Below are 26799 nucleotides of genomic sequence, written 5' to 3'. Positions count from 1 at the left end.
ACCTTTCTGCTGCACCATCGAAAGAGTGGGGAGCAGCCACTTGGCGAAGAAAGCAGCGAGGCAACTGGGGAGGTACACTTATATAAGTCATGTGTTTCCCCCTCCAAGTCATGATTATAGTGAGAAGTCCAGCTCCAGCCGTTGCTCACTCTTTCTAATTACGGCTTCAGCTTGGTGCACAGCATGGACAAAAGAATACTATCTATTTCTATAAGTCTATGACTGTGAATTAGCAGCAGCGCCCCAACAAGCTGCGGCCACAGTCTGAAATTGCAAGACCGTGGGTCAGTATAAGTATACACCTAATACACCACGGGGCAGCAGATCAGCAACAGAAGTAGTGGGATGCTCCCACTCCGAGAATTGACTGAGTGAGAATCGAGAGAGAGCCCGTAAAAACATTCAAGGTGTCAGTGGATGTCAGTTGTGTAAAGAGGAGTGAGACATCGCTTGAGGCTATACAGCGTGTATTTACAAGTTACAAATTGTAGCCAAACGACGAATTAAGTGATCGTGACTTTCGCCGATTGAGTTTCATAACCACTAGTGGTTTGAGCAATTTTTCGAAATAAACACAAGGCGGAGCGGGAAAAATACCAAGGCAAAACTGCTCTTGTTCGATCCCCCCAAAAACAACCGAGTAAGCTGTTTGCCACGAGCCTTGATAATGATTGCATTTCACGGTACTGGTATTAATTAACCAAGAACCAACTCGACCGCTCGCTCGCTTGCTTGGCTGGCTCGAGATGGGAAGAAATACCTGTTAACCTTGGCGCCAGTAACTGGACGAGGAATCGCTATCCCTCTTCTACGCCCGATCGCCTATGTATACGTTCTGCGTATCAACAAAATTACACAGGTACGTAAGTATTCCACGCTCCCAACTCGTTCGCAATAACTTGCCGCAACAATCGGAATAAAACTAGCCTAACTTGCGGTATATTCACGGTCAGACGAAGTGATCTACACTTTACTTCAAGTGAAAATCACCTTTCATACATACGTTACACTTTTACCTCTCACCTTCTGCTTCTTCTGCTTTCCTTCCTCCCATGCTTTACTTCTCGACATTACTATTATTCTCATTCTCTATTTTTTATCTCTTGCATCCTCTCCGACAGGAAGAAAGCGACGATTGAGATCTGGTCAGTTTACAATGCCCATTATCTTTACTATCGACATCTGCACCTATGAGCCGTGATGTGGTGGACTAAGGTTATCGGAATATGGCTGGCGACATGGGGTTGCCTCTTTCGAGGCATCAATTTAGCACCCCAGGCGAGTAAGAAGCAAGTTCCGTGCGACAAAACTCGTAAAGTCTTCACAGACTCGTGGGGCATCATTACCGATGGTCCTACAGGCTCCAACTACACACAGGATTCGCACTGCGAGTGGTTGATCAAGGGTAATAAAGATGCTGAAAAATAGTGTGTAATCGCTACTTAAGAAGTTGAAGAACACAGGTCAATTGCTGAAATTTTGGGAATTTTGACGGATCTCTGATCAAAAAAACATCCAGAATTTGTAACATTCTCAAAGAATCAATGTCCTCTTGCGAAGAGTCATTCTTTGTTCTCTACTAATGCTGCTTAATTATTGACCGCCCACTAAGCTCACTAGACCTAATTTGGGTCACTTTTTTTTGTAAGAGGTCGCTGTAAGTCACGTGTCATCTATAGCTCAATTTCTTGTGTTTCTCTCATCATGAAATTATTAAATCATATTTCTCTCGGCAGATGTCTAAAAATATTTGTAGGGATAAAAATATTGTTAATATTTAAAGAAAAGTTTCATGCTTCAATGTTTAGCCACACCGGTCCTCTAGTTTCTACTGATGTAGCAATAAATAATTCTTATCACAGAATCTTTGGAAGACTTCAGAGTGGAAGTTCTTGAATATTTTCCATAAGTTGTATAGTATGTTCATTATGTACTGAGAAGAATGAAATTTAATGTGGTTTCAAGAAAAAGTGAAAAAATCAGGGATTCAATTTTCATTCAGTATAGTGGATTTTGTCATACACATCTATACTCAAATCCTTGTACAATTAGATATGCTAAATTGGTAGTGATTTTTTAAACCCAAGCAAGTATTCTGTGAACCATGATAAAAATGATGTGTAACAGATAAGCATTTCATATTTAATTTAATTCTGTTTATTATGCAGCTGACAACAGTCGCCAGTTTATTACGCTCATCTTCAGAACAATGGAAACAGAATGCAGTTACGATTACGTCTTTGTTTATGACGGGGATTCATTTAGGTCTCCCTTACTAGGCAGCTTCAGTGGCAAAACTGGGCCTCAAAACGTCACTTCATCCTCTGGCTACGTAAGTTAATCACCATTCGTTTAGTACTACTATAATTTTCTTCGCACGTCAATGAGTCAGTTTTTTAAAAACTGATCATTTCAAAACTGACAATCACAAGATAAATAAACACGTCAACTTGTTTTTGTAAAATTGTCTGTCGTCTTGAGTGAAGAAACAAAGAAACAAAAATACATACTTTGTTATATACATTCTTTTGTATCCGCTCAATTCGAAAACATCATCACTTTGCTACATCTTTCTATATTCATTTGTACATTGATATATTTCACCTCCCTATTCCGCACTGACAATGAGGTGGTTTTGATGTGAAGATTCAGCGTCATTGCTTCTGTTCTGCTGTATTTTTGCATTTTTTTAATCCTTGCTTATCTACTTGCGTTCAGCTTAATTATCTTGCTTCTCACTCTGTTCCCAATTATGTACTGTTGTAGTTTTGCTCGCTATTAGTTTTTGTTTTATCGTATTGTACTATTATCTATACTGTTATCAGAATGAATTTGTTCTAAATTACCTATTGAAATAGTTTTAAATAAGAAATGCAGAAAAAACTATTTTTCACTAAAAAACCTGACTCGTTGAAGTTTAATGGGCAAAACCAAACATTTCACAAAGTTACTAGCATGATTTGATTGCAATGTAGAAAATTCTGTTACTTCACTAAATGTATCTGATTATAACTGTGCGAAACTCGTCTAGATTAATTATGCAAATTTACCGTTATTCAAACTTGATGTGATCCTTGGTTCTGATTAAGTTTACGATGAAAGATTTACGATAGTAATAAATACTGTGATTACGTATCATCCGATCGGATATCTGAAGTTATCTACAGGTGGGAAAATGAAATTGATGATGAAATCTTGAGATTGTTTGAATGAAAAACAGTACGAAGTTACAGAACTAACACCTTTCCCAATATTTCGACTACTTTGTAACTATTGGAAATGTGCATCTGAAAATAATGGCAGACGATGATCATGCGCCACTATTTTATCTCAAAAATGAATGCTATAGAATAGAAACTGCATTTTTTTTAAATCCTACAAGTAGACATATAGGTAGAAAATCCAATTTTTTTAAAAACATATTGCCACACTTTAGGAAAGCATTCGCCTGGTGTTGTTACATTTAAACATTTAGTAATTTGGTCCTAACACTTTTCATTGTTTTTACAAATTAAATTCAATAGTGATAACACTAATGCTACCAATGACTGCAATCATTGCTAATAATTGTGACTCAAAAAGCGTCAGCTACTCTACTACTATTGTTATAGACTACTTTACTAGATACTACCTTATCAGCTCAAGTTGACAGATGAAAATTTTGTGTAATCTTTGATATCGTAATGTTATTTTTCAATCGGTTTTTATTATAGTCTCATCGAACAGGAATGAAATTTTAATGAACTTACAGCGTTAACAGATCCTCCTTTAGTCGCTTCAGACAATGATGTGCTAATGTATTGAGAAACTTATCAAATATAATACAATTAGATACTGAGCTTATGGAAAATGGATGGAAAAATTTTGCTCTGTTGCCTGAGGCCTATTCTTAATAATAAATGTTTTCTCTCTGTTATTATTTTGTTTTTCATGGGCAAACCATTGCAAGTAATCATTTGATACCAAACCAATTTAGTAAAAATTCACTCTGCTATTAATACGATTATCTTCGAAATAAAATGAGATTTTTTTTTTAGTCTTAGAACTGGTTTTTATATCGCACTATACATACATACATGTTTAACATCCGATTAGTATTCTAATGGTAAACCGAACAGACTAAGTTCTGAAACATTCATTCAAAAATGAATTCTGCTGTGAGTTTTTCACATTGAAAGTAATTAATCCTGCACAAGTTTTACATACCTTTTTAGAACAAACCAATCAATTGTAAGCAACTGAAATCTCAGATTGATAATGAAGTAAATGAATTTAACTAAATTTTAGGAAAAACCTTTCGATTGCAGATGCTGATATTATTGTACAGCGACACTAACTATGTGCTCAATGGATTTCAAGCAGAATTCTCAGTCACAAATTGCCCAAACAATTGCACAGGCCATGGAGTGTGCCTACAGAACACATGCGTTTGTGAAAGCGAATGGGGAGGTAAGGACTGTTCGAGAGCTCTCTGCCCAGACAAATGTGGAGGTGGTGTATGCAAAAGAGGAAGATGCCTCTGTCACAGTGGATACTCAGGACAATCCTGCTCACTGGACAGAAGAGATGCAGTCGGCAATAGGTATGTTTTATTATCTTCATGTCGTAATGTCTCTGTTTTATTTCCCCAACTCCATGTTCATCTCGTGATGCATAACTAATTTCATTTCGTTCATAAAAATTACTGCAATAATTTAGAAATGACATATTTGCACAGGAAAACTTCTTCAGATCTGGGAATTTTCAATATTGAATCTTCCAACAATGCGGTCACAAGATATATTTGCAAGGAGGTCTAAATAAGAATAGTTTTCATTGAGTTTAGTAAGATTTTGAATCGATGAAAGAAACTCATATTTCTTTGCCCCTGGTTACCGTTGTTTTGCTATCTGTATTTCAGATGGCATTGGCTGTCACATTCTGAAGGCGGTATGACTCCTCGTGCAGCTCATACTGCTGTTTATGTCAATGAGACGGATGCTCTTTACGTCTTTGGGGGGTATGATCTGAATCACATACTTGGAAATTTGGAAGTATATCGGTTTTCTAACAGCCAATGGGAGGACGAATATGGAGTGGTCCTTGGTGAGTTGGAACTCCTCTTGAAACTTGCCGCTAAAAAACTTATATCAGTGATGACGATCGCATAACAGTGCTTCTTATGTCTTACTTTACATTTTTTCCAATCATTGTTTGTAATTCATGTTGTTTCAATTCTAAAATCCATTATTGAACTTAGTAAGTGTGCTGTAAACTCAATCATACACAATTCAATTCAAACATAGAATAAAAGAGAGATTATATATTTTTTTTGACCAGCATCTTTTTACCAAACATCATAGAGGGTGTGTGTGTGGAATAAATTGTCTCCAGCCCCCTTCTGGTGCCCTGCCCCGCTAAAGTCGTTTATGCAGTCTTAAAATTTTACACTTTAACTTAGTGTGAGATCCGAAAAATGTAATAATCATTTTTAGTAAACGAGAACACACCTTGCTTGCTCAACAGAAGGAGCATCGTCGCCTGATTATCTTGATCCAATGCTGATAACAAGCGAGCTAGAGAAAGCCGGCCCTGGTGGTGAAGAGCGATTCGGCCTACGTCCGACATCGTTTTTTAGAAATCTTCTCTATAGTATCAAAGATAACAGCACATTTAGTTTGAGGCACAGAGCAACTGTTGAGGCTGGTCAACATGGATGGAGAGAGCTAAGAAATACCCCTGAACATCGAGAACGAGAGAGGAAAGAGCAGGAGGCAAGGGAAAAGGAACTCAGGGAGAGACGAGAGAGAAATGAAAGGAACGAAAAACTGAGGCGAAAGCATCTCACACGGCGCCCGAGACCACGGTATTCGATTTTAAAACAATATGACTGATTTTCATCTGAATTTGGTTGCATGTTGATTATTTGTTTTTTATGATATGTTGATCTTATTTCAAAATTTGTGCATTTGACAAGATATACCAGATTTGCTGAACTCGACGAAGACTCAGATGAGCCTGCCCCAAAGACTGATGATGATATGTCAAATTGGGAAGATAAAATATCCGCAAGTAATCCATTGGACGAAAATCCTTACATTCAGGAAATTATTGAGCCCAAGTTCACGACTGAATCTACAATAGTTAAAGAAGATTGTACGACGCAGAATCTTGACGAGCTACCAAAACCCACTTCGAGATATGGTCATGCTGCTTGCAGATACGAAGGTTGGTAATTTATTGAATATTTTTTAACTGTAATCACTTTTTAATTCAAGCAGCAAAGAATTAAGGTTTGCAATACGAATTGAACTGATGAAGTTTTCTTGTTTATTCTCAGGTGGCTTTGTCATATATGGCGGTAAAGTTGAAGATGGTTCACTTTCTAATGAACTTTGGCATTACGATGTAGTAAAACGAACTTGGACTCTGCGTGCCAAAAACTCACCATTTTATCCTCCTCGATTGACAAGACATTCCTTAACTCTAGTCAACGATGAGATATATTTATTCGGGGGAAGTACAATTGATGGAGAATTCTCATCGAATCTTTATAAAATTAGCCTAAATTTGTGTAAGTAATTGGAATGAAATCAATTCAACAATAGTTATTTATAACTTGCAATCAAAGTAACAACGATTTTACAAGATTCAATATCTTAAATTTACAATATAAATATTCTACTTGTCTATTCCTACATTTTTAGCTGACGAGACCGCATCGGAAAGGTGGAGAGAAGTGCGTCCCAGGGGTGGCAAGGAGTTGGATGTTCGTGTTGTAGCACATAGTACAGTTTACCATCAACCCACAAATTCTCTTCTGATCTACGGTGGCGTTGTCGCGAGTGTGGCTCGTTTCAGCAAACTTTCCGACAGGATGTTCGTTTTTCAACTTGACAGAAAGGTCTGGTCGGAGATCCATTATCCAAGAGCTCCTCTGAGGGATACGTATGTGCCACGGGAACGTGCTTTCCACACAAGCACTATCATAGGTAATCGTTTATCAATTTAGTCATGTTCAACAATTTGATTGAGGTAACAGGACTGGAATCATCTTTTTTTTTTTTTTAGGGAATATTACACTGATAATAGAGTATCAAAAAATTCGTTATTCTTCTAAATTCTTATTCGACTCGAACGTTAATTTTTTATTTTATTTTTCTCATCTGAAGGAAAATGGCTTCTAGTAATTCATAACGTGAATCTTGTAGCATACGAAATAGCGTAAATAAAACACTAGCAATAGAGTTTATACTGATCATAATTTGGATCTGGCTTATTGTATCCTGGTTCTCGTGACTAAAAATTGACGAAGCCATTCAAAGAAGAAAACATTTCAAAAACAGTAATTGTTGATTTAAACCTTCAGGAAATTACCTGGTCGTATTTGGTGGATACTCTCATAGGCATAACAAGGAGGAAATTTGCTACGGCAATCAGATGTACCTTTACCATCTTGGCTGTCACGCTTGGGTTAGTCACGACATATTAGGACAGAGCGATAAATGTAAGTGGAAATTGATGTGCAAATCAATTAATTTCTTCAACTGTATTTATACAAACTGAACTATTTAACCTTTCCTATTTTTTTTCTATTCCATTGCAGCAGATTCATCTCCCCACTCTCAATATCCCAAACAACAGGGAGTCTTCGCTCATGCCGCGGATGTGAGGAATGGAAATACGTTGCTCCTTGTCGGCGGTTATCATGGCAATGTAAACGCAGACCTCCTTGCTTATACTTTGCCACCGATGCTGGCTCCCAGAGATGGCGATTATATTGAACCAGAACAAATTTGCTCAAGGCATAAACGCCTTGCAGATTGCGCGGCTAATCCTGAATGTGGTTGGTGCTCCGCTGACGAGGTTGGTTGTCATAATGTTTTATGTTCAAGTATACAGTTGTGTGGGAGCTGTGTGTTTAGATTGACCGAAAAAGTTTGCTTTTACTCCACAAATCTTTGATTGAGGTTTCAAAATTTGATCGTTTCAAGATCGTATTTTCCGCTATGCAAGAAATTTTTCATAAATGCTTTAATCTAGCTGCTGATGTTCAAGTTCGAATGATTTTGTGGCGTCTAGCTATCAGGGAAATTGTGCAATTGAGAAAAATCACAAAATCTTATTAATTGAGAAAAAAAAACAGAAATAGCTAGAGTACCTTGAATATCAAGCTCACTGAACTATATAAGGACTATATGAAGCTTTTCTAATTGTGAATTAACAATAAAATTAACGAAATATTTTCAGACTTGCTACGGTCGAACTGTTGGTAGTAACTGCACCACAAATTTACAAACGACGAGATGTCCCGGCATTTGTCCAGCGTTGGGAGATTGTCATTCGTGTCTAATTCATGGACAGCCAGGTGGTCGTTGGGGAACAAGCGCAAGGGGTGGAACTTCAGTTTCGAACAAATTGAATCTCGGTACGTGTACATGGTGCGTTCAGAACGCAAGATGCCACCACAAGGACGACAATTATGGTGTGTGCGGTCTGCGGGAAGACACAGCATCTCAGATACCCGGATGGTGGGGTTCAAAGGGGACGGAAATTGCGAAGGTCGAGGAGTGCAGAGAACTGGATCGACGTCCTGGACTAACATTTCTCAAGTATAAACCACCGGTTAATTTTAGCCAGCCTGATTCTGTAGCTATCGTCAATGCGACTACCGTCGACTTTAACGTACCGTCAATGCAAGGGGCCAAAACAGAGTCTGGTCTTGGTGGAGAAATGATCGCTAGACTGCTTGGCTTCCTCAGACCACCTCAATCTGTCTGGGAAAGCACCGCCGAACATCTAAAGATTTGCGTAAGCTATAATAGTGCAACTCTTCACGTATCGCACAGCGACGACGCTCGAGAGTTGGTGAGTTTGTTATGAAGATTATCAAATTTTTGCTCTGCAAATGTCAATATCTTAAGAATTTACAAAAATTAAAGTGAGGTAGTTTGAGATTTTTCATTGAAGCTACTAAAATTAGTCATTTTTTTTGGAAGTTATCATCAAAAGCCACTTCTTAAGAAATATCACAACTTAATAGTTTTTTACATTACTGATCATTTAAAAAAATTTCACCAACTTCTTTATTCGTACCTTAACTTGTGAGTAAAACACTTTGTTTTTTCCCTATTCCTCAAGGCTTTAGTTGCTAATCTGACTGCCGAGGCATCTCAGTGCATACCCACAAACTGGCCAGACGGAAACCCAACGATGTTGCTACCAGGTCGTTATCTCCTAGACTTTGAGTCAAGACGTATGGTAACGACGAACTATGCTTATGCCAGTAAAATGGAAATAACGCACAACAAACGCAACGAGAATCCAAAAGTGTTCACCTTTGAATACCTCGAACCGTTCCAAAACGGCTCCTGTCATCAGTACCATAACTGTCTTCACTGTCTAACAGATTCGTCTTGTGGGTGGTGCGAAATAACGAACAAGTGCATGTCTAGATCATCGAACGAGACTGAAAACTGCGCAGCTAACGTTGAGTGGGACGACGATGGACAGCCAATAAGCGAATGGCACTACCTCACTATAACACCTTCAACCTGTGCCAATTGCTCTAATTACATTTCATGTGAATCGTGTGTTGGAAGCAATCTGTGCGAGTGGTGGACCGAGGAAGCTAAATGCGCAAGAATTGGCCGTCTACCTAATGCTGTCGCTAGCGTTGATCGCTGCCCTGTACCGTGTAGGCAGAGGTCCAGTTGTACCCAATGCCTCGATGAAAGAGGACGATGCGTTTGGTGCGAGGCCACACAAGAGTGTTTTTCATTCTCAGTTTATACATCTGAGTATCAGTTTGGTCTCTGCAGAGAGTGGATGGACCAGGCCGGCTTGATGGGAATAACTTCAAGGTCGAGTTCAACACTGACTGGTATTGATCAGTGCAAGAGCTGCGGGCGACACGCAAACTGCTCGAGTTGTCTTCATTCCCTGAGCTGTGGCTGGTGCTACAGCTTGGAAAATCCTATCACAGGAGTCTGTGTTCAAGGTGATTTCAATCAGCCCCATGTAAATTGCAGCGCAGCCATTAATGCCAGACAAAACTCTACTCTAAATCCCGAGGACGCTGGATGGGCCTACGCCCAATGCCCGGATGTCGATGAGTGCGATCTCGGCCTTCACGATTGTCACCCTAACGCCGCCTGTACAAACACCCATGGGAGTTTCAGTTGCCAGTGTAAGAGAGGCTTCAATGGAGACGGACGGGAAAACTGCACCAAAACTTGTTACGAAAAATGTGTTAACGGATACTGCAGTGAAGCACCCGATTATAAGTGCGAGTGTAATTTGGGATGGACTGGACCAGACTGTAGGACCAACTGTGGATGCTATAATCATTCCACTTGCGTTCAGGGTCCTGGTGTTTGCGACGAGTGCCAAAATTGGACGACTGGAAAATACTGCGAAGAGTGCAAGGCTGGGAGCTTTGGAAATGCTACCACAAGCTTGGGGTGTAGCAAGTGCAATTGCAACGAACATGGCGATAAGGATAGTGGCGTTTGCGACCGACAGACTGGGATTTGCTTCTGCAGGGATAACACCAAAGGAAATAATTGTGAATTATGTGAAATGGGGTACTATGGGGATCCGAGGAACGGAGGAATGTGCTATTACGGCTGCATGGCCAGGGGTATGCTAGGTGGTGAAACTGCCGGAAGACAGGGACTGGGAAGCAGACACTCGCAGGTATGAGAATTAACTTTATAATAAACTGAAAAAATCTGGGAAATTTTATAGATTTTAATTGAGGGTGTCTAGCATCAGAGAATTTTTGGAGAACCGGTAAATGTCAGGGAACTTGATATGCCATTGATTCTTAGACACCCCGCTGTCTATTGTCTTTAATAATGACGTTATACTTTACTGTATACTTAAAACGTTATATGAAAAATCACTACCTGGCAACCGTACGATTATTTATTAATATAACGTTCTAGATTTGATTTTGTAAGGTAGTTGATAATTCTTGGGGAAAAACAATTATTTTCATACAATACAAAACCTAGTAACAAAATCTTGTTGACTGAGATTGTTACTGTATATTTTGTATTGCAATGTGCAATCCTATTCTCAGGTAGCTCTTTTGGAAACGCAACAAGGAGGACCACCGACCAGAGAATGTCTCTGGATAGTGAGCCCAGCATCCGGACTTTCTCCTGACACAATGACGCCAAGTATACAAAGTGTTATACAATTTACGCTTCATGACGATATCGATATAAGCTGCCAGGAAAACAGTGTATACGTTTATGATGGTCTTCCTGATTTTGTGTCCACCACAACTAGCCACCAAAGTCAACTCCTTGGCGTTTATTGCACAGAGAGTACCAACTACCCTGTGACTGTTGAAGCGAAATCAGGATTTCTAACTGTGCACTATAAGCAGCTCGACGACGTTGAAGGTTTCAACGCAAGCTACGTCGTTATGACTTGTAACAATTGCCCTGACAATCGAGAGTGCAGAAATGGTAACTGCTTGTGCAAAACTGGATTCGTTGGTATAAATTGCGACATTGAACTCTGTCCAAACAATTGTACTGCGTTGAAGAAACAAGGCATATGCGATAAGAGCTACGGTCATTGTGCCTGTACCTCTGGATATGGGGGTCGCGATTGTTCGGTTAAAATAAAGGAAAACCAATTGGTTTTTACGGAGTTATTTAACTCGGAATACCTTGCTGACAATCTTGATCATCTTCGAAAAACTTTGCCCAGATTTGGCCATAGTCTCGTCGCCGATCGCAGAGGAAGCCTTTGGATGTTTGGTGGCTATTCTCTCAGTAACGGACCCCTCAATGATATCAGACTGTTTGATACGAAAAACAATACTTGGATGCCGGTTACCGTTGAGTCAACATCCGAGGCGTCGATGCCTCAAGGACGATACTTCCATGCCGCAGAAATAGTTCACAGTAGACAGCAGATTTACGTCTATGGTGGTCTTTCGGTGAAGGAGGAGGGTGTGCAAGGGTTGTCTAACAACACGCTAGATGACTTTTGGAAATTTAGTCTGCAAAATCAGAGATGGAGTCATATTTCTCAGGATGCTTCTAAAAAAGAACCACCTCCATTGGCTGGACACACTTTGACCCTTAGGAGAGATGGAGAATCGGAAAGTCTGATACTTGTTGGTGGATTTAGCCCGAAATATGGATATCTTGAGACCGTTTGGGAGTTTAATTTGGAGTCTGAGACATGGGACACTATTAATACTACTGGAAATGGTCCGTTGGGTGTTTACGGGCATTCGACTGTTTATCATGCAAGATCCGAGAGTTTTTACGTGTTCGGAGGATATACCTATTCCATAAACAGAACCTTCATCTCCAACAAACTTTACGCGTTAAATTACAAAACACGGGTTTGGTCTGTGCTTCCTCCATTCATTGATGAACTAACTGATGGGAGTAGCTTGGTAAGCCACCCATAATTTGTTTAATACTTTATTTACGGTGAGAAACTTCACCGTTTACTGTAAATAGTGGTGTTCAATGGTCATAGAAAATTTGAAGATAGCGAAGTTACAGGGAATTTCATATGATTTTTAGAATTTTTCCATTTTTATCCATTACACAGTTATAAATTTCCAAGTAATATGCACCGCCAAATTCAAATTATGAAACGTTTCATTCCACTATTATATATTTGCAACTAATTCATACCAATTTTAAGTTTCATAAAATATGTCAAAATTAACTCAAAAAATGTTGCATTACCATAAGCAAGGAATATCCATGCTAACTTGACAATGTTTTGGAATAAGATATACTCAAAAATTCTACTGGGATTTTGCAATTAGTAAATAACAGTTTATTTTGCGGGCAACATTTTCCGTGATTGTTTCAGTATATTAAAATTCTTATTTTCGCTTGCAGAATAATGTCTTTCGAACAGTAGAATATGCAATTATTATTCACAGACAGTTCATTAATTGCATTGCAGAGAATTGGTGAATCGTGAGAAATTGAGCCACTGAATTTTACAGCTAATTCTAATGAAGAACTATAAAATCTTGACTAAATTGGGGATATCTGAAAACGAAGTATGTGATGTCTGTATTTCTAACTTTTCAGCCACAAGCTCGTTTTCTTCACTCTGCGGTTACAACGGATGAGTATATGGTAATTTTTGGAGGTCGTCAGTATCCACGTAATACGACAGATTCGTTAATAGCCTACAAATATTCGTGCAATCTATGGATACGCTTGATAACTACAGACATGGAGATCATAGGAACACCACCACCTCCTGCTTATGCTCACGCAATGACGCATGCAGACCCAGAAACTAACGCTATCTACGTCGTAGGAGGATTTGACGGTGGAATTAAAAGTCACGTAACGCTGATAAACATACCTGAAGATCTTTGCAGTCTTTGGACAGATAAACCAACCTGTCGAAAATATTTTGGATGCTCATTCTGCGCCGTCACCACTCTATCAGGGACAAATGCGACTTACTGTTTCTCTAATGAAAATCTTGACAATAAAGAAGACAAGTTAGTATAATTAAATGGAATGTGATTTAAGGGCTTTCTTATGCCTTTTCATATGGTTAAATGTGATAAATAGATTAGAAATAGAGTAACGATCTCTATTATTTCTTCTTAGGTGCGACGTTAACGTCACACAGGCACAGCGGTCTAATGGATTATTCTGTAACGCGGACTGGATGGCGTCAAGGACGTGTGCGAATTTTAAAACTTGTACCGAGTGTTTGGCGCAGTGGCCTTATTTCAAAGGAGATGAGCCTGTCTGTAAATGGTGTAAAAATTGTCCACATGGAAAGTGCATACCAGCAGAAAAGGAATGCAATGATCAGAAAAAGTGTAATCTCTCCGTAAGCGATGTCAATCAATGCGGAGAGAGGCAATGTCCGGCTAGTGATTGTGAGAAGTGTAAAAGCCTTGGGAACTGTGTCTGGACCAGACAAGTATTAAAAACTTGTAAGCAGTTTCAAAAATCTCGAGTTCTTCGATTTACAAACTTCTTCAACGTCCTTCTATTGACATATTTTATTTGCTTTCACAGTTGAGCTCGGCATCAAAGTGTCCGCAGAACCTGTGTATGACTGGAATTGCGTCGCTGAAGATATATTCAACAGATCCAGCATAAAAATGAAAAATACTCCGCAGGATCAGTGTGACAGCCGATGCAGTGATCATAAGGATTGTAAGAACTGTCTTAAGGGCACAGGAGCTGAAGGTGGATGGAGCGAATGTCGATGGTCAACACAGCTAAACGAGGTAAAGATATAGTGATTATGATTCGAGTTTTGTATCCACGTATAATTAATCGAGTATATGATAATGGATATTGCATTGTGATGCAGACTCTGAAAAAAGATATAGGTACCTATTTATTATTTTATACACCTAATTTGCGAGAACAATTCTTTCCCTTCTCCTAGTGCATCTCGCCTTCGTATCAACCTCTTTATTGTGCTGGAGGTGTGTGCGGTTTGGTGCTTCGAGGGGCAGATTCTGATCACTGTCCCGAGCCGTGTGAAACTTTTAAGCAATGCAGTACCTGTTTGAAACATGCGCACTGCGGATGGTGCTCACTTGATTCCCAAAACATAACAGGGCAAGGAATATGTACCGAGGGATCCCTTGAAGCCCCTGCGGAACATCCAGCTGGTGGAACCTGTGAGATGTTATACGACCAGTTATATGCAACGCCGGAGACACGTGCGTAAACATTATTTTCTTGTACATCTTGAAATTTTTCAATGCACTCACGCGTGTGATGGATATACCACGATTTATAAGTGTTTGCAAATTGGATCTGGTTAAGAGGGGTGTAAAACAAGTAGACGTTGAAAAAGTGGATGAATTTTGGGAGTTTATATCCTCAAAATCAATTATTCAATTCCACAGGGGTTTGGTCTGTTCAAAAGTATGGCGATCACCGTCCAAAATGATTGACATTATTCTCAATAACAATGTTTCCTATGAATTGATTCTAATTCGAAAAATATGTGAATGAAATTTGATCTACATACTTTTGAATAGAATAATTGCTTGTCGAGGTATGAATTCTCAATATTCACCCACTTTGTCACTCGTTTACTCGTATATACCCCTTTGAGAAAAATTGGACTTACTTATCTTTGACTTGAGGGTCAAGAAATTTTTTTAAAACATCTGGCAGGCATGATATAGCATTTGAAATTAAGAGATTTGGTTTATTTTTCTTCTTGTTTTGATTTTGTGATTCATTTGTAGCTACTACACCAGCTTCTGTACCGCAACTATCTGATTCTACTGAAGAAAAAGACAATGCAACAATGCCTATACCAGCCATAGTTATTCCTCCGAAATTTTCATGGCACTATGTGAGCTGCCCTCCAGAAAACGAGTGCAACAATGGTCATCACACCTGCTCACCACGAAGCGAACAGTGCGTCGATATGGAAGAGGGATTCAAATGCATCTGTGGTTCTGGATACAAGTCTGAAAAGTACGAGTTCACTTGTTTGAATTAAAGTATATTTATACAATCGGGAATATCATTATCTGGTACTAATCCTGTTAGGATCAACACCTTTCAATCGCTGAATTTTACTCTCTCCGTACACTTGCTGGTGCCCAGTTGACTTTTTCATCAACTATGCAAATGTGGTTCAAGATAAACTTGACTGAAAATTGAAAAACTTTTCTTTTGAAACTCTAGGAAATTTTCACTTGCTTACTTATTGTACATCCTGCAAAACTCAGTCATGTTTTTAAAGTGATTCTTATTTGGGAGTCGGAAAATTTTTCTTTATGATGTCCCCCAAATCTGTTCTATATTATTGAAAAAAAATCTGTGTAAAGTTTTATATGTTTTCCCATAGGTGTAGCGGCTTGAAATTTTACACAGATTTTTTTTTAATGATTTCAAACAGTTTTGAGGGACTTCGTAAAAAAAAAAAAAAAAAATTCCAAGCTCCACATAAGGACCACCCTAATGTTTTCTCAATTTTATCCCTGAGTTTATAATCATGTGAATTTGAGAACATCATAACATTTATTATTATTTGTCTTCTTTGCAGCACCACAGCTGTCAATGAGTTTGGAAGGTTTGTGAACTACTTGATAATTTAAAAAACACACTATTTTTCGTCAATCAAATTACCTACAAGTAAATTTCTTAATTTGCCAAAAAGTCTCACACATTTCATTCTTGTAACTTTCTTTTAGGAGTATCTGCGTTCCTGTTTGTTCGCAAGGTTGTGTCCGAGGCACGTGCATTGAGCCCGATGTCTGTCGTTGCGATTTTGGCTATGTGGGTGCAAACTGTTCTATTCAGTGTCAGTGCAACGGTCACAGCAACTGTGCTGGACCCGATAAACTGGATGTGTGTCTGGAGTGCCACAACAACACAATGGGTCCCCAGTGCGAGAAATGCTTACCACTGTTTGTCGGCAATCCGGCGGACAATGGGCAGTGTGTACCCTGCTTGGATTACTGCAGTGGGCATACTCACGTCTGTATCAACGAAAGCATGATTGTAACCGTAAGTAATGTTTGTCCACAGCCGTGCATTTACTCATTCGAAAATTTCTGTTCTCTGATGAAACTAGTAGAGTTACATAGCGTTTTCCTTTCATTCAGGATCCGAGTGAGGTAGAAAAAATGTCTCCGGAAATGTTGATGGAGAAATTAGTTGAGGGACCGATAGCTAATGCGAGATGTGTCGAGTGCAAGAATAACACAAAAGGAGATAAGTGTGCGGAATGCATCAGTGGGAATTTTAGGGGTACCGAAGACCTTAGAGACGTTTGCAGACCGTAAGTTGAAGCAAATATGGTTTCATTTATACAAATATTATGTTTGTTAGACTCTCAATTGTATAATACCATACTAATTGTATAGCTCTTGTTTAATCTATGACTCTCTTTCAAATTCACTTTTTAAGTATATTCTAGCCAAATCTTTGTATTTTTGTGGCGTTCTCTTCTAGACTTGAATTAACTAGACGGAATTATTTGATTCATTCATACAAGATTCCTAAAATTTTGCTTTTTTTTCCCATAGCTGTGAGTGTCACGGTCATGGAGATACGTGCGATGCAGTGACAGGTGAGAAATGTAATTGTGGCAACAATACAGAGAGTGAGCAGAACTGCGCGAGTGGTCCGATAAAAGCAGCTAATACTGGAGCCACCCCCTGCTGGATGGTTCAGTGCAGTAAGTGTCGGGAAAATTATGCTGGAACACCGACGATGGGTCACCAATGTTACAAGACCGTTACTGTCGACAACAAGATGTGCTTCGATTCGAAATTAATAGGTGAGTTGCATAGCGTGAATTTTGCATCAAAGAAATATTTTGGACTGCGTTGTGTTTTTGTGATGATATCAGGTTGTTACAACTTTTAAAAAATATGTAACGATTGATTTCTACCACGAATTAATGCAGTATTGTTTTCACTGAATATCAACGATCATGGAAATATTAATAAATATCTCTGACTTTTCGAAATTTTGCGGACTACATTTCTGAATCTAAGTTTTGAAAGATAAGCGTGATCGTTGGATCAGTGAATTACATTTAGCGGTGGTATATATTTTCATAAATGATTATTCTTGTTGACTTGCACCATGCTTTTATGTCCGGAGGATCACATGGTTTGTACGACTGTTTGTACTCCTCTTATTACGTTATGTCTCCGTTAATTCAAATATTCCTCCACATAGTGACATTGAAGTACATAATAATATATGAATATGACTGAAAATCGATTAAAAAAGCGGCAAGCATTTCTGCTAAAACTTTTTGCCATTATTTCAGATGAGTGCAAAGTCAAACCCAAACCGCTGAACCCAGGACAAACTGTATTCTACATGGTTCAGCCAAGGTTCATGAATGTTGATATCCGAGTTATGGTTGATGTCACTCAAGGTGCACTAGACCTCTTTCTTAGTCCCAGAGACGACTCTTTTGTTGTCAGTTTGAACAGCTCTACGGGATATCAGGACGTAAGTTTTATTCAGACATAACATATCTAGAAATATGAAAAATGAGCGCAGAAAAATGAGCATAGACTTAGGAGGTTTTCAAGATTACAGTATAACTTAAAATATCGACTCATGAAGTTTGATCAACACTTCGAAATATGAAATTGGTATAATGTCGATATTTTTCAAAATACTATTTCTAACAAATAATTATGTACGAAAATTTACAACATCTGTACAGTCATCTGCAGTAGTTACTTAAGATAAAACTTGAAACTATACGTTGTTTAAACGCTTGCAAAATAATATTGACAGAAGATTTATTTCTAAGATCAAGTTCAACTATGAGACAATGAATGCTTTTTACAACTCTGATCAAATTTGAGTCAAGTGTAAGATAATTCATTCAGTATATCTACCTGTCAATAACACAAAACTTCGACATTTATTACTTCATCTTGTTACTGAAGCAGTTTTCTGAGTTCATATATTCATATACTGATTTTTACAAACATATCCAAGTATCGCGAAAGTATTCATACAGGCAAATCACGAGGATTCTATAAAACTATTACACAGCCTCACAGGGGCTTTGAATCATTTTATTGAATCACTTTGGTTATCTGAGGTTTCAATAGGCGATGTAGTTTAACCAGTTTAACCAGCCAAGGCAGTTAACCTGTTTAATTAGTCAATGCCTAGATCAGTTAACCGGTTAATTGATGTCCATATAGATCAATTTTCAGGCAATTAAATCTTTAGACCAACATAGATGGTTAACTGATTTTGACCAGTGAATTGGTTAAGCCATTGACTAATTAACCAGATTAACTATCACGACCGGTCAAGTCCATTAAATTGTACGGCCCTATCTTCACACAAGTGCGTATAAATAGTATATTATGTAACAATGGAACAAAGTCAAAGATTATTCTCGCAGGTGGGTTGGGAAGGCAGTAATCACCTAAGGGAACAATCGACTTTTATTCCTGTTTTACGTGTAGGACTCTATTTCCGACTCAACTTTGGCCAACATTACTGACTTGAAAAAAAGTAAAGAGAAAATCTAAAAAACGCATACAAGTTTATGGATGTAGGTCGGCGGGAGTCAGAGCGTGGGCGCGGGTTTAGGGCTGTGGGGGAGAAGCTGTCCGTTCGCCAATAATATACTTTTTAAAAATAAAAGAAAATTTCTAAATTCAAGGAAGTACAATAAAAATAATTGTTTCACATTCATTCTATATTAGCAACATCAACAATTCATATAATAATTAATCAATTGATATTTACTTTTTTTACTGTAACGAAAAAAATTAGAAACTTGTTTAAATTTTTTGTGAAAGCTTCAAAATGACAAGCGCTACAAAGGAAATAATATGCCACTTGTGGCCCACTTGTCATGTGAAATAAGTGAACATTATGGTTGAAACAGGAATAAACCAATCAAATAACAGGCTTGATAATTTTTTTTTGCTCAGGTCGAGCTGGATAGTCGGTTCAAAGTACGCAATGACTATCACGACGACTGGTTAGATAATCACCCTTACAACAGGATGCGGAGGGTTGAATTCCACCCTCAAGAATCTTCGTCTTCTCAGTCGAACGGTACAACAACAACGGAAAGTAACTGGAACTCAGCGGCTCAGTACATTGTAATGGAACGTTACGCAGAGGGTCTGGCAACCTTTGTGACGGTAGAACAGCGTAACACTTTCCTAGTGATAAGAAACCTGACGAACAGACTGGTTCTCACATTGCCACAGGACAGGCACGAGCTTGGCCAGACAAAATTCCATATAGCACTTCGTGCCATAGACGCTCCGAGCCCAGAAATAAACGGCAGAGCCGCTTACGGCATGATTTTCTTCAGGCAGGACCAGCTTCATATCGACCTTTTTGTATTTTTCTCGGTATTTTTCTCCTGTTTCTTCCTTTTCCTAGCAGCGTGTGTAGTTGCTTGGAAGACAAAGCAGGCAGCAGATATCAGGCGCGCTCGGAGACGACACGTGGTCGAGATGCTGCACATGGCTAAACGCCCGTTTGCTTCCGCCACTATTTTATATGACAGGGACGGCTGCAGCGGTCTTAGTCCCAGCTCTCCTCTTAGGAAAGGACGGCGTAGTAAACAGATGAACTTTCACAGTGACGTCAGACCTGTCGCTGTTGAACCTACAGACGACGGGGTTGCCGCTGTCGCGACTGTTTTTATTCGCCTACCTGGAGGACGACAGGCACCCGTTAAACTTGCTCTGGGTAGTTCTCTCATTTTATTGGCACGTGTTCATCCTGTTAATGGGAGAGCGTTTTTGAGACGCAGGAATAGCCATGCGCCAAATTAATTATAAATTTTACACAAAGTCCATATGACTATTATTATTGTCATTATTATTACTATCGTCGCTACAATTTTTCTTGTCTCTCTTTATCAGTTATCATTGCGTCCGTATGTTTTTATCATTATTAATATTATTATCGGTATTAGTATTATTTATACAATTTCAATGATATGCAGCTAAACTTTTATTTTGAAATTGCTACTACATATTCATTTACAATCGACAAATATAATTTGGGTTGTTGAAATAAGTTTTTTTCGGTATATATGGTGCGACTAAATTTTGCTAAAGAAGAAAGTTTGAAAAAAAAATAATCTTTCTTTTTTCTGATATAATTCTGATTGTTACAAAGAATACTCATGTCGCGCCATCACCTGTTAAATGTTATTTAATTTTTGTCATTGTTATTATTATTATTATTTTGTTTCGTTTCTGTGGTGAAAAATTGTCTTTCAAATGCATGGAAGCCTAGTTTTCACAATAGGCTCTGCTATACTTTTTTACAGTTCGATGAAAGTTCTCTGTTTGAATTCACTTGTTCAAATTTTTGTCCCTAAATTTGCTTTGATTCGAATGTAAATACTTTCTTGAAACATTTTAATTGTAGATATGAAATTTTTTAAACATAAAATGAAACAGTCGTTGGTATGTGGATTATGCGCGGGTTACAGCTCACTTTAAAAAAAATTTGACCCGTGTATAATATTATGTAGTATTTTAATATATTCGATTTTATTTTTCAATAATAGGTAATATGTGTTGCTATATTTAAAGTCACACGACACTTTGTGATTTGTAGCAATAAGTTAGGCCACAATTATTTTTTTTTTCTCTTTTGTTCTTATTTTCCGTCTTTTTAACGGCTATTGCCAATTATTATAATATACAAATATACATAAATAATTATACAATATTTTTACAATCGAATTTAGACATTCCTAGGCAATATTCCGACCGTAATATAGGTACACAAATCCTATATAGAATAACAACTATTTTACAACACTCTATTTTGGGTAATTATGGTTTCTTCGATACGATTAATATTATATTATTTTATATTATGATTAATATCATGATATTCCTTGTTATTTTTGATTTTCGTTTCTCTAATAATGACAATGCCGTCTCGTGGAGGGGACTGTACGTTTGTACATATATACAACAATCTGTAATTATGTATTAATCGCTAAAAAATTATACTAAAAATTAGTATTAAGTCTATCTATACATGTAAGTATGTGTATAGGTATATTATAATAGAGTAAGAGGTGTAAATGGTGAGGTAAAATCTATATGAGAATAAGTCTTGATATGCTAATTCACATACAAATACAGGCGTGCGCACACACAAATATACAGGGTGTGCCATTTTAATCAAACATGTCGAGTATCACAAAAAATAAGCGGGTTACAAAAACAAGACAGATCAAAGTTCTATGGTTTTAAAAGGGGCAAAAGATTATTGTTCCATGTTTACCTTGAATCAGAAAACTTAAAACGCGTCATCCCGTCACTCCAGTCTTTGAGACATTGTTAAAAAAATTAAAGTTTGATCTTCTCCCGATGTGTGTTACAGTTTTTACAAAAGGGAAACGCCAATTACTTCTTTCTCAGAAAAAAAAAAAAAAAAAAATTTGTTGGCTGGCCAACGATGCCATAATATATCCCCTTAAAATCATGAAACTTTTTTATGAAACGTAGTTTTCAAGGCGACGAAGTTTTTTTTTTACTTTTTAATTGGATGATTTATATATGAAGCATTTTGTGCCAAATCGCCGTGTTTCGAACGTCACCTTCAATTTGGATAAAACTTCATCAGGTGATAATAGCACTGTCAAAAGACTACTGGTTTTTTATTTTCACGTACGATTGTCTTAGAGTTCCGAATATTCACACCTGTTGATGATTTGGATTTTATTTTTTCAAACCATTGAACGATTCTAAAAAAAAAAACAACGTCTTCTGCAGTTTTCCTTGCATCCCGTGCAAATGCGGGTCTTTATCTGTCGCGGCATCTTTGGCACGTTGAGAAAACGGTTTAAAAAAAAAACACATCGATTTGAATTTTTGAAAATTCTAGAAAAATTTGACAGGCTTTCAAGCATCGCGAAGAAAGTTTTAATACCAAAAATAAATTAAGAAGTTCATTTATTTAGAAATTGAAAAACCCGAAGTTTTTAAAACTCCCACTTTTCACGTACTTCAAGTCGGAGAAATGTTTTACAATTGAAAAAAAAAAACCGGGGGCGTTTTGAAAGGACAACAAAACTCGGCGATTTAGCATGGAATGACCTATATACGTATACGTTTATATTTTCCCGAGATTTTTGTGCTTAGTGGAAAAGACATTGATCGGAATTTTTTTTTTTATAACGATCTTTATTGACTGCGTACATTATCATTGTTTATTACCCCGTCCAAGGGGAAAAATTGTTTCGTGTTCCAATGACATCAAATAGTTCTATATATAGCAGATTCTGTATAATGGAAACGAGTAGATTCGAGCTCAGACGGCTAGGCGATGAAGAGATAAGAGAGTAAATACAAAGCAAAAAATTTTCGAAATTTTATTGAAATGTGACAAATAGAGGTAATATTGCTGTTATAGTAAAAAAACAAAAAAAAAAAAAAACAAAAAAAGAACTCAGCGTAGATAATCGTGACTCGTGTTTTATGGAGAGAAAAAGAGAAAAATATCTTCACTGTACTATAGTGGAATACCTGTATACATATATGTCGTATACAATATTATATTATTTACATGTAACATAATATAAGATAAATGTAATATATATGAGCCGAAACTTGGAATGGTGACACGAGATTGTAACTCATGGTTAACGTTTGATTTATAACTCCAGGGATATGTCGTGCCCGATGAGAGTATATCAGGCATAAATAATGTTCTTTTTAAAAAGCTGAAATTTTTTTTGGACAAAAATTGATACACACGAAATTTTGCAAATAACTCGAAGGGGTCCAAAGAATTCCATTAAAACACGAAATTTAGAAAAGAATATCGTTAATTGTACCGGAAAACGGGTGGATTTAAAAATTCACAGTGAGTATACTTTCGTCGGGTACTATTTGTCCCTGAAATTACAAATCAATGCTTGACAGTTCGAAATTTTGAATACTAGATGACATTGTTCAAATATTTATCAGATCTGATGACTAAGGAAATCGAAAGATAGCAAAATCGTCTTTCTATATCTCTCTTCTCTTTAGCTCTCTTTGTCTCTAGATCATGAGAAAACTTCAAAATGTAGATATATAGTTTGGTAAATCGTACAGCGTTTAAAATGATATATTGCTGTAAGAAAACGAGTACACAAAACATGAAAAAGAAAATGCAAAGTACAGAAAATTAATATACGAAAGATACGTTGTTACGGTCGGTTAAGTTACGTTCTTACAAATTAAGGCTGCTATACTGAAAACAGGGAAATGCGTGTTCGTCGATACTACAGCATATAAAATGCGTAAATATACGCACCTATATACATGCGTTGGGCACTCTAGTGGAATTCACTTGACCACTTATATCTATTTATGCTAATTTTCTATATTTTCCTTACAACTAATTTTCAATAGTAAAGAAATGACCGAAATCAGCATCAAAGAATGAAAAAATTAGGATATTTTTCTGTCATTCAAGTTGTGCAAAACTTACGTGAGATTTAAATTTCTTTTCACCTCAAATACCTCGGAAAGTGGCGACAAGTAAAAGTAGGAAAAGTCGAAAGATATACTCATTCATATGGCGTTCGTACCTTTTTCGGTCAAAGTCAAACTTCAATAATTTGATAGATGGATGATGAATTCGAAATAACGATTCATCATTGTTGTCAAAATAATTATGAAAGATCACGTCAAGAATCATAATAGAAAATAAAAAAGAAGCTCAAATTTTGGATTTGCTCATGCCAAGCTGACGTATTTTTATGTCTTCCAAAAAAACATCGGTGACAATCGTCGTACAAAGTCGTACAAAAGCCATTCGGTTGGAAAAAGTTGGTGAAGACGTTGACAAATTTCGTATCTAAAATCTCTCGTTTGCACAAGTGCCATTTCATCTATTGTAAAGCAGAGAAAATTAATGAAATCAATGCCACGGGTTAATCAGAGTACATAGAATAGAGTGTTCCATCCGCATGTATGTATTTCGTACAAAGATTTATGCGTATAATGTTCATTCTGCAAAAGTACGAACGAGGACCTGGTAATTGTTATACTATGTTCAATATATTATTATACTTTGGACGAAAGTAAGAAAAAAACAAAACAAGAAGCGAAAAAACGAGGAATCCGTCTATTTTAATTTATCTTATATTTTATCTCATTCTGCTTACGGTATTATACAAATAGTATAAGGTATTTAGGTATTTCATTTTGTAATATAACACTTACCTTTTGGATCCTGCACCTTCGGAGACTCAAACCGTGACTCTTTGTTACCTAAAATACTCAATTGGGTTAGTAATAATGATAACAATAATAATAATAACAATAATATTAACAGTAACAGTAACAATAATGATACAATAATCATAATATTAACAAAAAATACGTGCTACAATGTAGATATGCATATAATGACACAATCAATTTTTCCATTGTACAAATATATGGATGTTATGTTATTGTTATTATTTTTTTTCTTTTTTTTTCGTATTTTGTAAATATTGTAATATTGTGTAGTACAATGTGCACAGCAACAATAATTCTAAACGCATCTATCCCGTAGCGAAGTTTGCAGAAGGTTCGCGATGGTAATTGATGTGTTGTTGCAAAGTTGGAGTTAAGGGATCGTATAGCTGAGTAATGTTTATTGGGAATATCATGTTACTTTGCGATATTTTAATGATAAATAATAATCTCCAATCCGAAGCATAAAAATTTGAAATGTCTGGAGGCGTTGAGTTTTTTTTTCTCGGAAAAAAACGAAAAAAAAAACTTCGTTCTCAAACTGTTTACTAAATTTTTAAAAATCTTGCGAGACTTTGAGAAAGAGTAAAAATCGTAATTTTGAATTACACAAATTCGTGTAAAATTCTGATTGCGAAGGAGTGAAGGAAAAAAATTGAACGTTGGTTTAAGAGAACTTGCAAATCACATAGAATTGGATTCTTTTTTACTGGCCGTTTTGAAAATTATGGTAATTACCAGCATAGGACCCTTTAACGCAACAAGTAACAAAAGTAGCTCAGATGCAGATAATATAATATGTAATGTACATGTACGTATTCGTATATGTCGCTGTAACTAAGGTTGTGAAATGTTAAATCTCATTTAAAAAAAAAAAAAAGAGTCATACGAGCTAAGGTGACGAGGGTCATGCGTGCGTAATTACTAAAGTGTATCGTGTCTGAATTCCGAGATCTGTTAATAAACGAGTATGAGATTGCCGAATTTCCGGTTGGTCAATATTGTTTCCCTGTAAAGTAATTGCGGAGTTGCATGAAAACGGCATATCAAGTGTACAAATACACTTTTCACGTAATACGGGAATATCCGTCAAAGTGCCTTTAAACTTTTTTATATCTATGAAACATCTGACAGCAGGTTTCTAAGTAAGACGAGTCATGAAATAAATATATTTACTATAGTAACTCGAAAAAAACGTTTTTTCTCCAACTAGCTCAAACTCAATTTTGCGACCTCTTAGCATTTTCTTTCCGGGTCAGAAACGATGCATGGTGTTGTTTGGGGTCGTAAACTTGAGTTTGAGCTGGTGGTAAACGATAAAAAAAAAACCGTTTTTTTCGAGTCACCCTAATATTTACACTTCTTGTCCTGACAATTTGATGAGGTATAAATAAGTACAGCTTATTCGATTAATATCCTGGAATTTCTCGCTCCATGACATTTATCGAAAATATTGCAAACCTGCGATGCAGTCGTATGTCAATGAATTTTTAAACTGGCAATGAGATAAAAATTGGTCTACTCCAACCGATTGAAATTCCCCTTTTATCAAGTTTTCACATTGTTGCGTAGTTATAATTATTCAAGTTTTTATTACACTCTATACGCTCTAAGAATGTGTCCAATGACAATATAATGTAGATATAGACAAACATATATTTACAATGTAAACTGTACAGTTGTGATGATATGGTTTAAAGAATGTATGCACGAGTATTTTACAATTTACAAATTATACACTTTTTGTTATCTGAATGTGGTACAATAGTATGTGCGAAAAAACGCTTGACAAATAAACTATAAAGATTTGTTCCGGTTTCGCATTTCTGGTCGATTTCCGGCAGAGATACAGGCGCGAAAAATTCATTCCAATTCAGAGATACGGATGTGTTGTTTAAAAATTAGCAAAATACGTAGTTCTTATCGGATTAATCAAAATTTCGACGAACCATGTCTCGCAAACGACGTTAAATTTTCAAATTCGGTGAAACGAGCAGCAATTTGAATTCAGTATCGCGTTAGTCTTTTGAAAACCCAATGAAAAACATAATTATAAAAATAAAGAATCGAAATAGGCAAGAAAACTTTTTTTTTTAAAA

At 37.0% G+C, this 26799-nt stretch overlaps 1 protein-coding gene across 3 annotated transcripts; it reads left to right on the top strand.

Annotated features, from left to right (window-relative positions):
- Nucleotides 1-283: 283 nt before the first annotated feature.
- Nucleotides 284-25684, top strand: Megf8 (multiple EGF like domains 8). Of its 3 annotated transcripts, none has more exons than XM_069133288.1 (25): nucleotides 284-859; nucleotides 1122-1405; nucleotides 2169-2332; nucleotides 4308-4582; nucleotides 4901-5085; nucleotides 5506-5845; nucleotides 5957-6207; nucleotides 6320-6553; nucleotides 6687-6971; nucleotides 7349-7486; nucleotides 7586-7845; nucleotides 8230-8790; nucleotides 9121-10677; nucleotides 11066-12406; nucleotides 13065-13489; nucleotides 13602-13936; nucleotides 14022-14236; nucleotides 14401-14680; nucleotides 15218-15452; nucleotides 16027-16053; nucleotides 16175-16490; nucleotides 16589-16764; nucleotides 17012-17265; nucleotides 17767-17954; nucleotides 19412-25684. In XM_069133288.1, exons 2-25 carry the CDS (start codon nucleotides 1201-1203, stop codon nucleotides 20270-20272), a joined length of 9108 nt encoding a protein of 3035 aa, XP_068989389.1. In that variant the 5' UTR covers nucleotides 284-859; nucleotides 1122-1200; the 3' UTR covers nucleotides 20273-25684. The 3 variants fall into 3 exon arrangements, with proteins under 3 accessions (XP_068989389.1, XP_046465840.1, XP_046465841.1); XM_046609884.2 differs by having other exon boundaries at nucleotides 8230-8847; XM_046609885.2 differs by lacking the exon at nucleotides 16027-16053 and having other exon boundaries at nucleotides 8230-8847.
- The last annotated feature ends 1115 nt before the right edge of the window (nucleotides 25685-26799 follow it).

Source organism: Neodiprion pinetum, chromosome 2 (assembly GCF_021155775.2).
Source record: "Neodiprion pinetum isolate iyNeoPine1 chromosome 2, iyNeoPine1.2, whole genome shotgun sequence".
NCBI classification, from domain to species: Eukaryota; Metazoa; Arthropoda; class Insecta; order Hymenoptera; family Diprionidae; genus Neodiprion; species Neodiprion pinetum.
The sequence above is the reverse complement of the archived record's forward strand: the minus strand, read 5'-3'. Positions and strand labels throughout refer to the sequence as shown.

Bases quoted from the DNA above. Each gene is read 5' to 3' on its own strand.
- Megf8 (XM_046609884.2), top strand. From the start codon at position 1,201: ATGTGGTGGACTAAGGTTATCGGAATATGGCTGGCGACATGGGGTTGC. The intron at 1,406-2,168 runs GTAATAAAGATG...TTTATTATGCAG, and splicing joins CTGCGAGTGGTTGATCAAGG to CTGACAACAGTCGCCAGTTT. The intron at 5,086-5,505 runs GTGAGTTGGAAC...CTTGCTCAACAG, and splicing joins CGAATATGGAGTGGTCCTTG to AAGGAGCATCGTCGCCTGAT.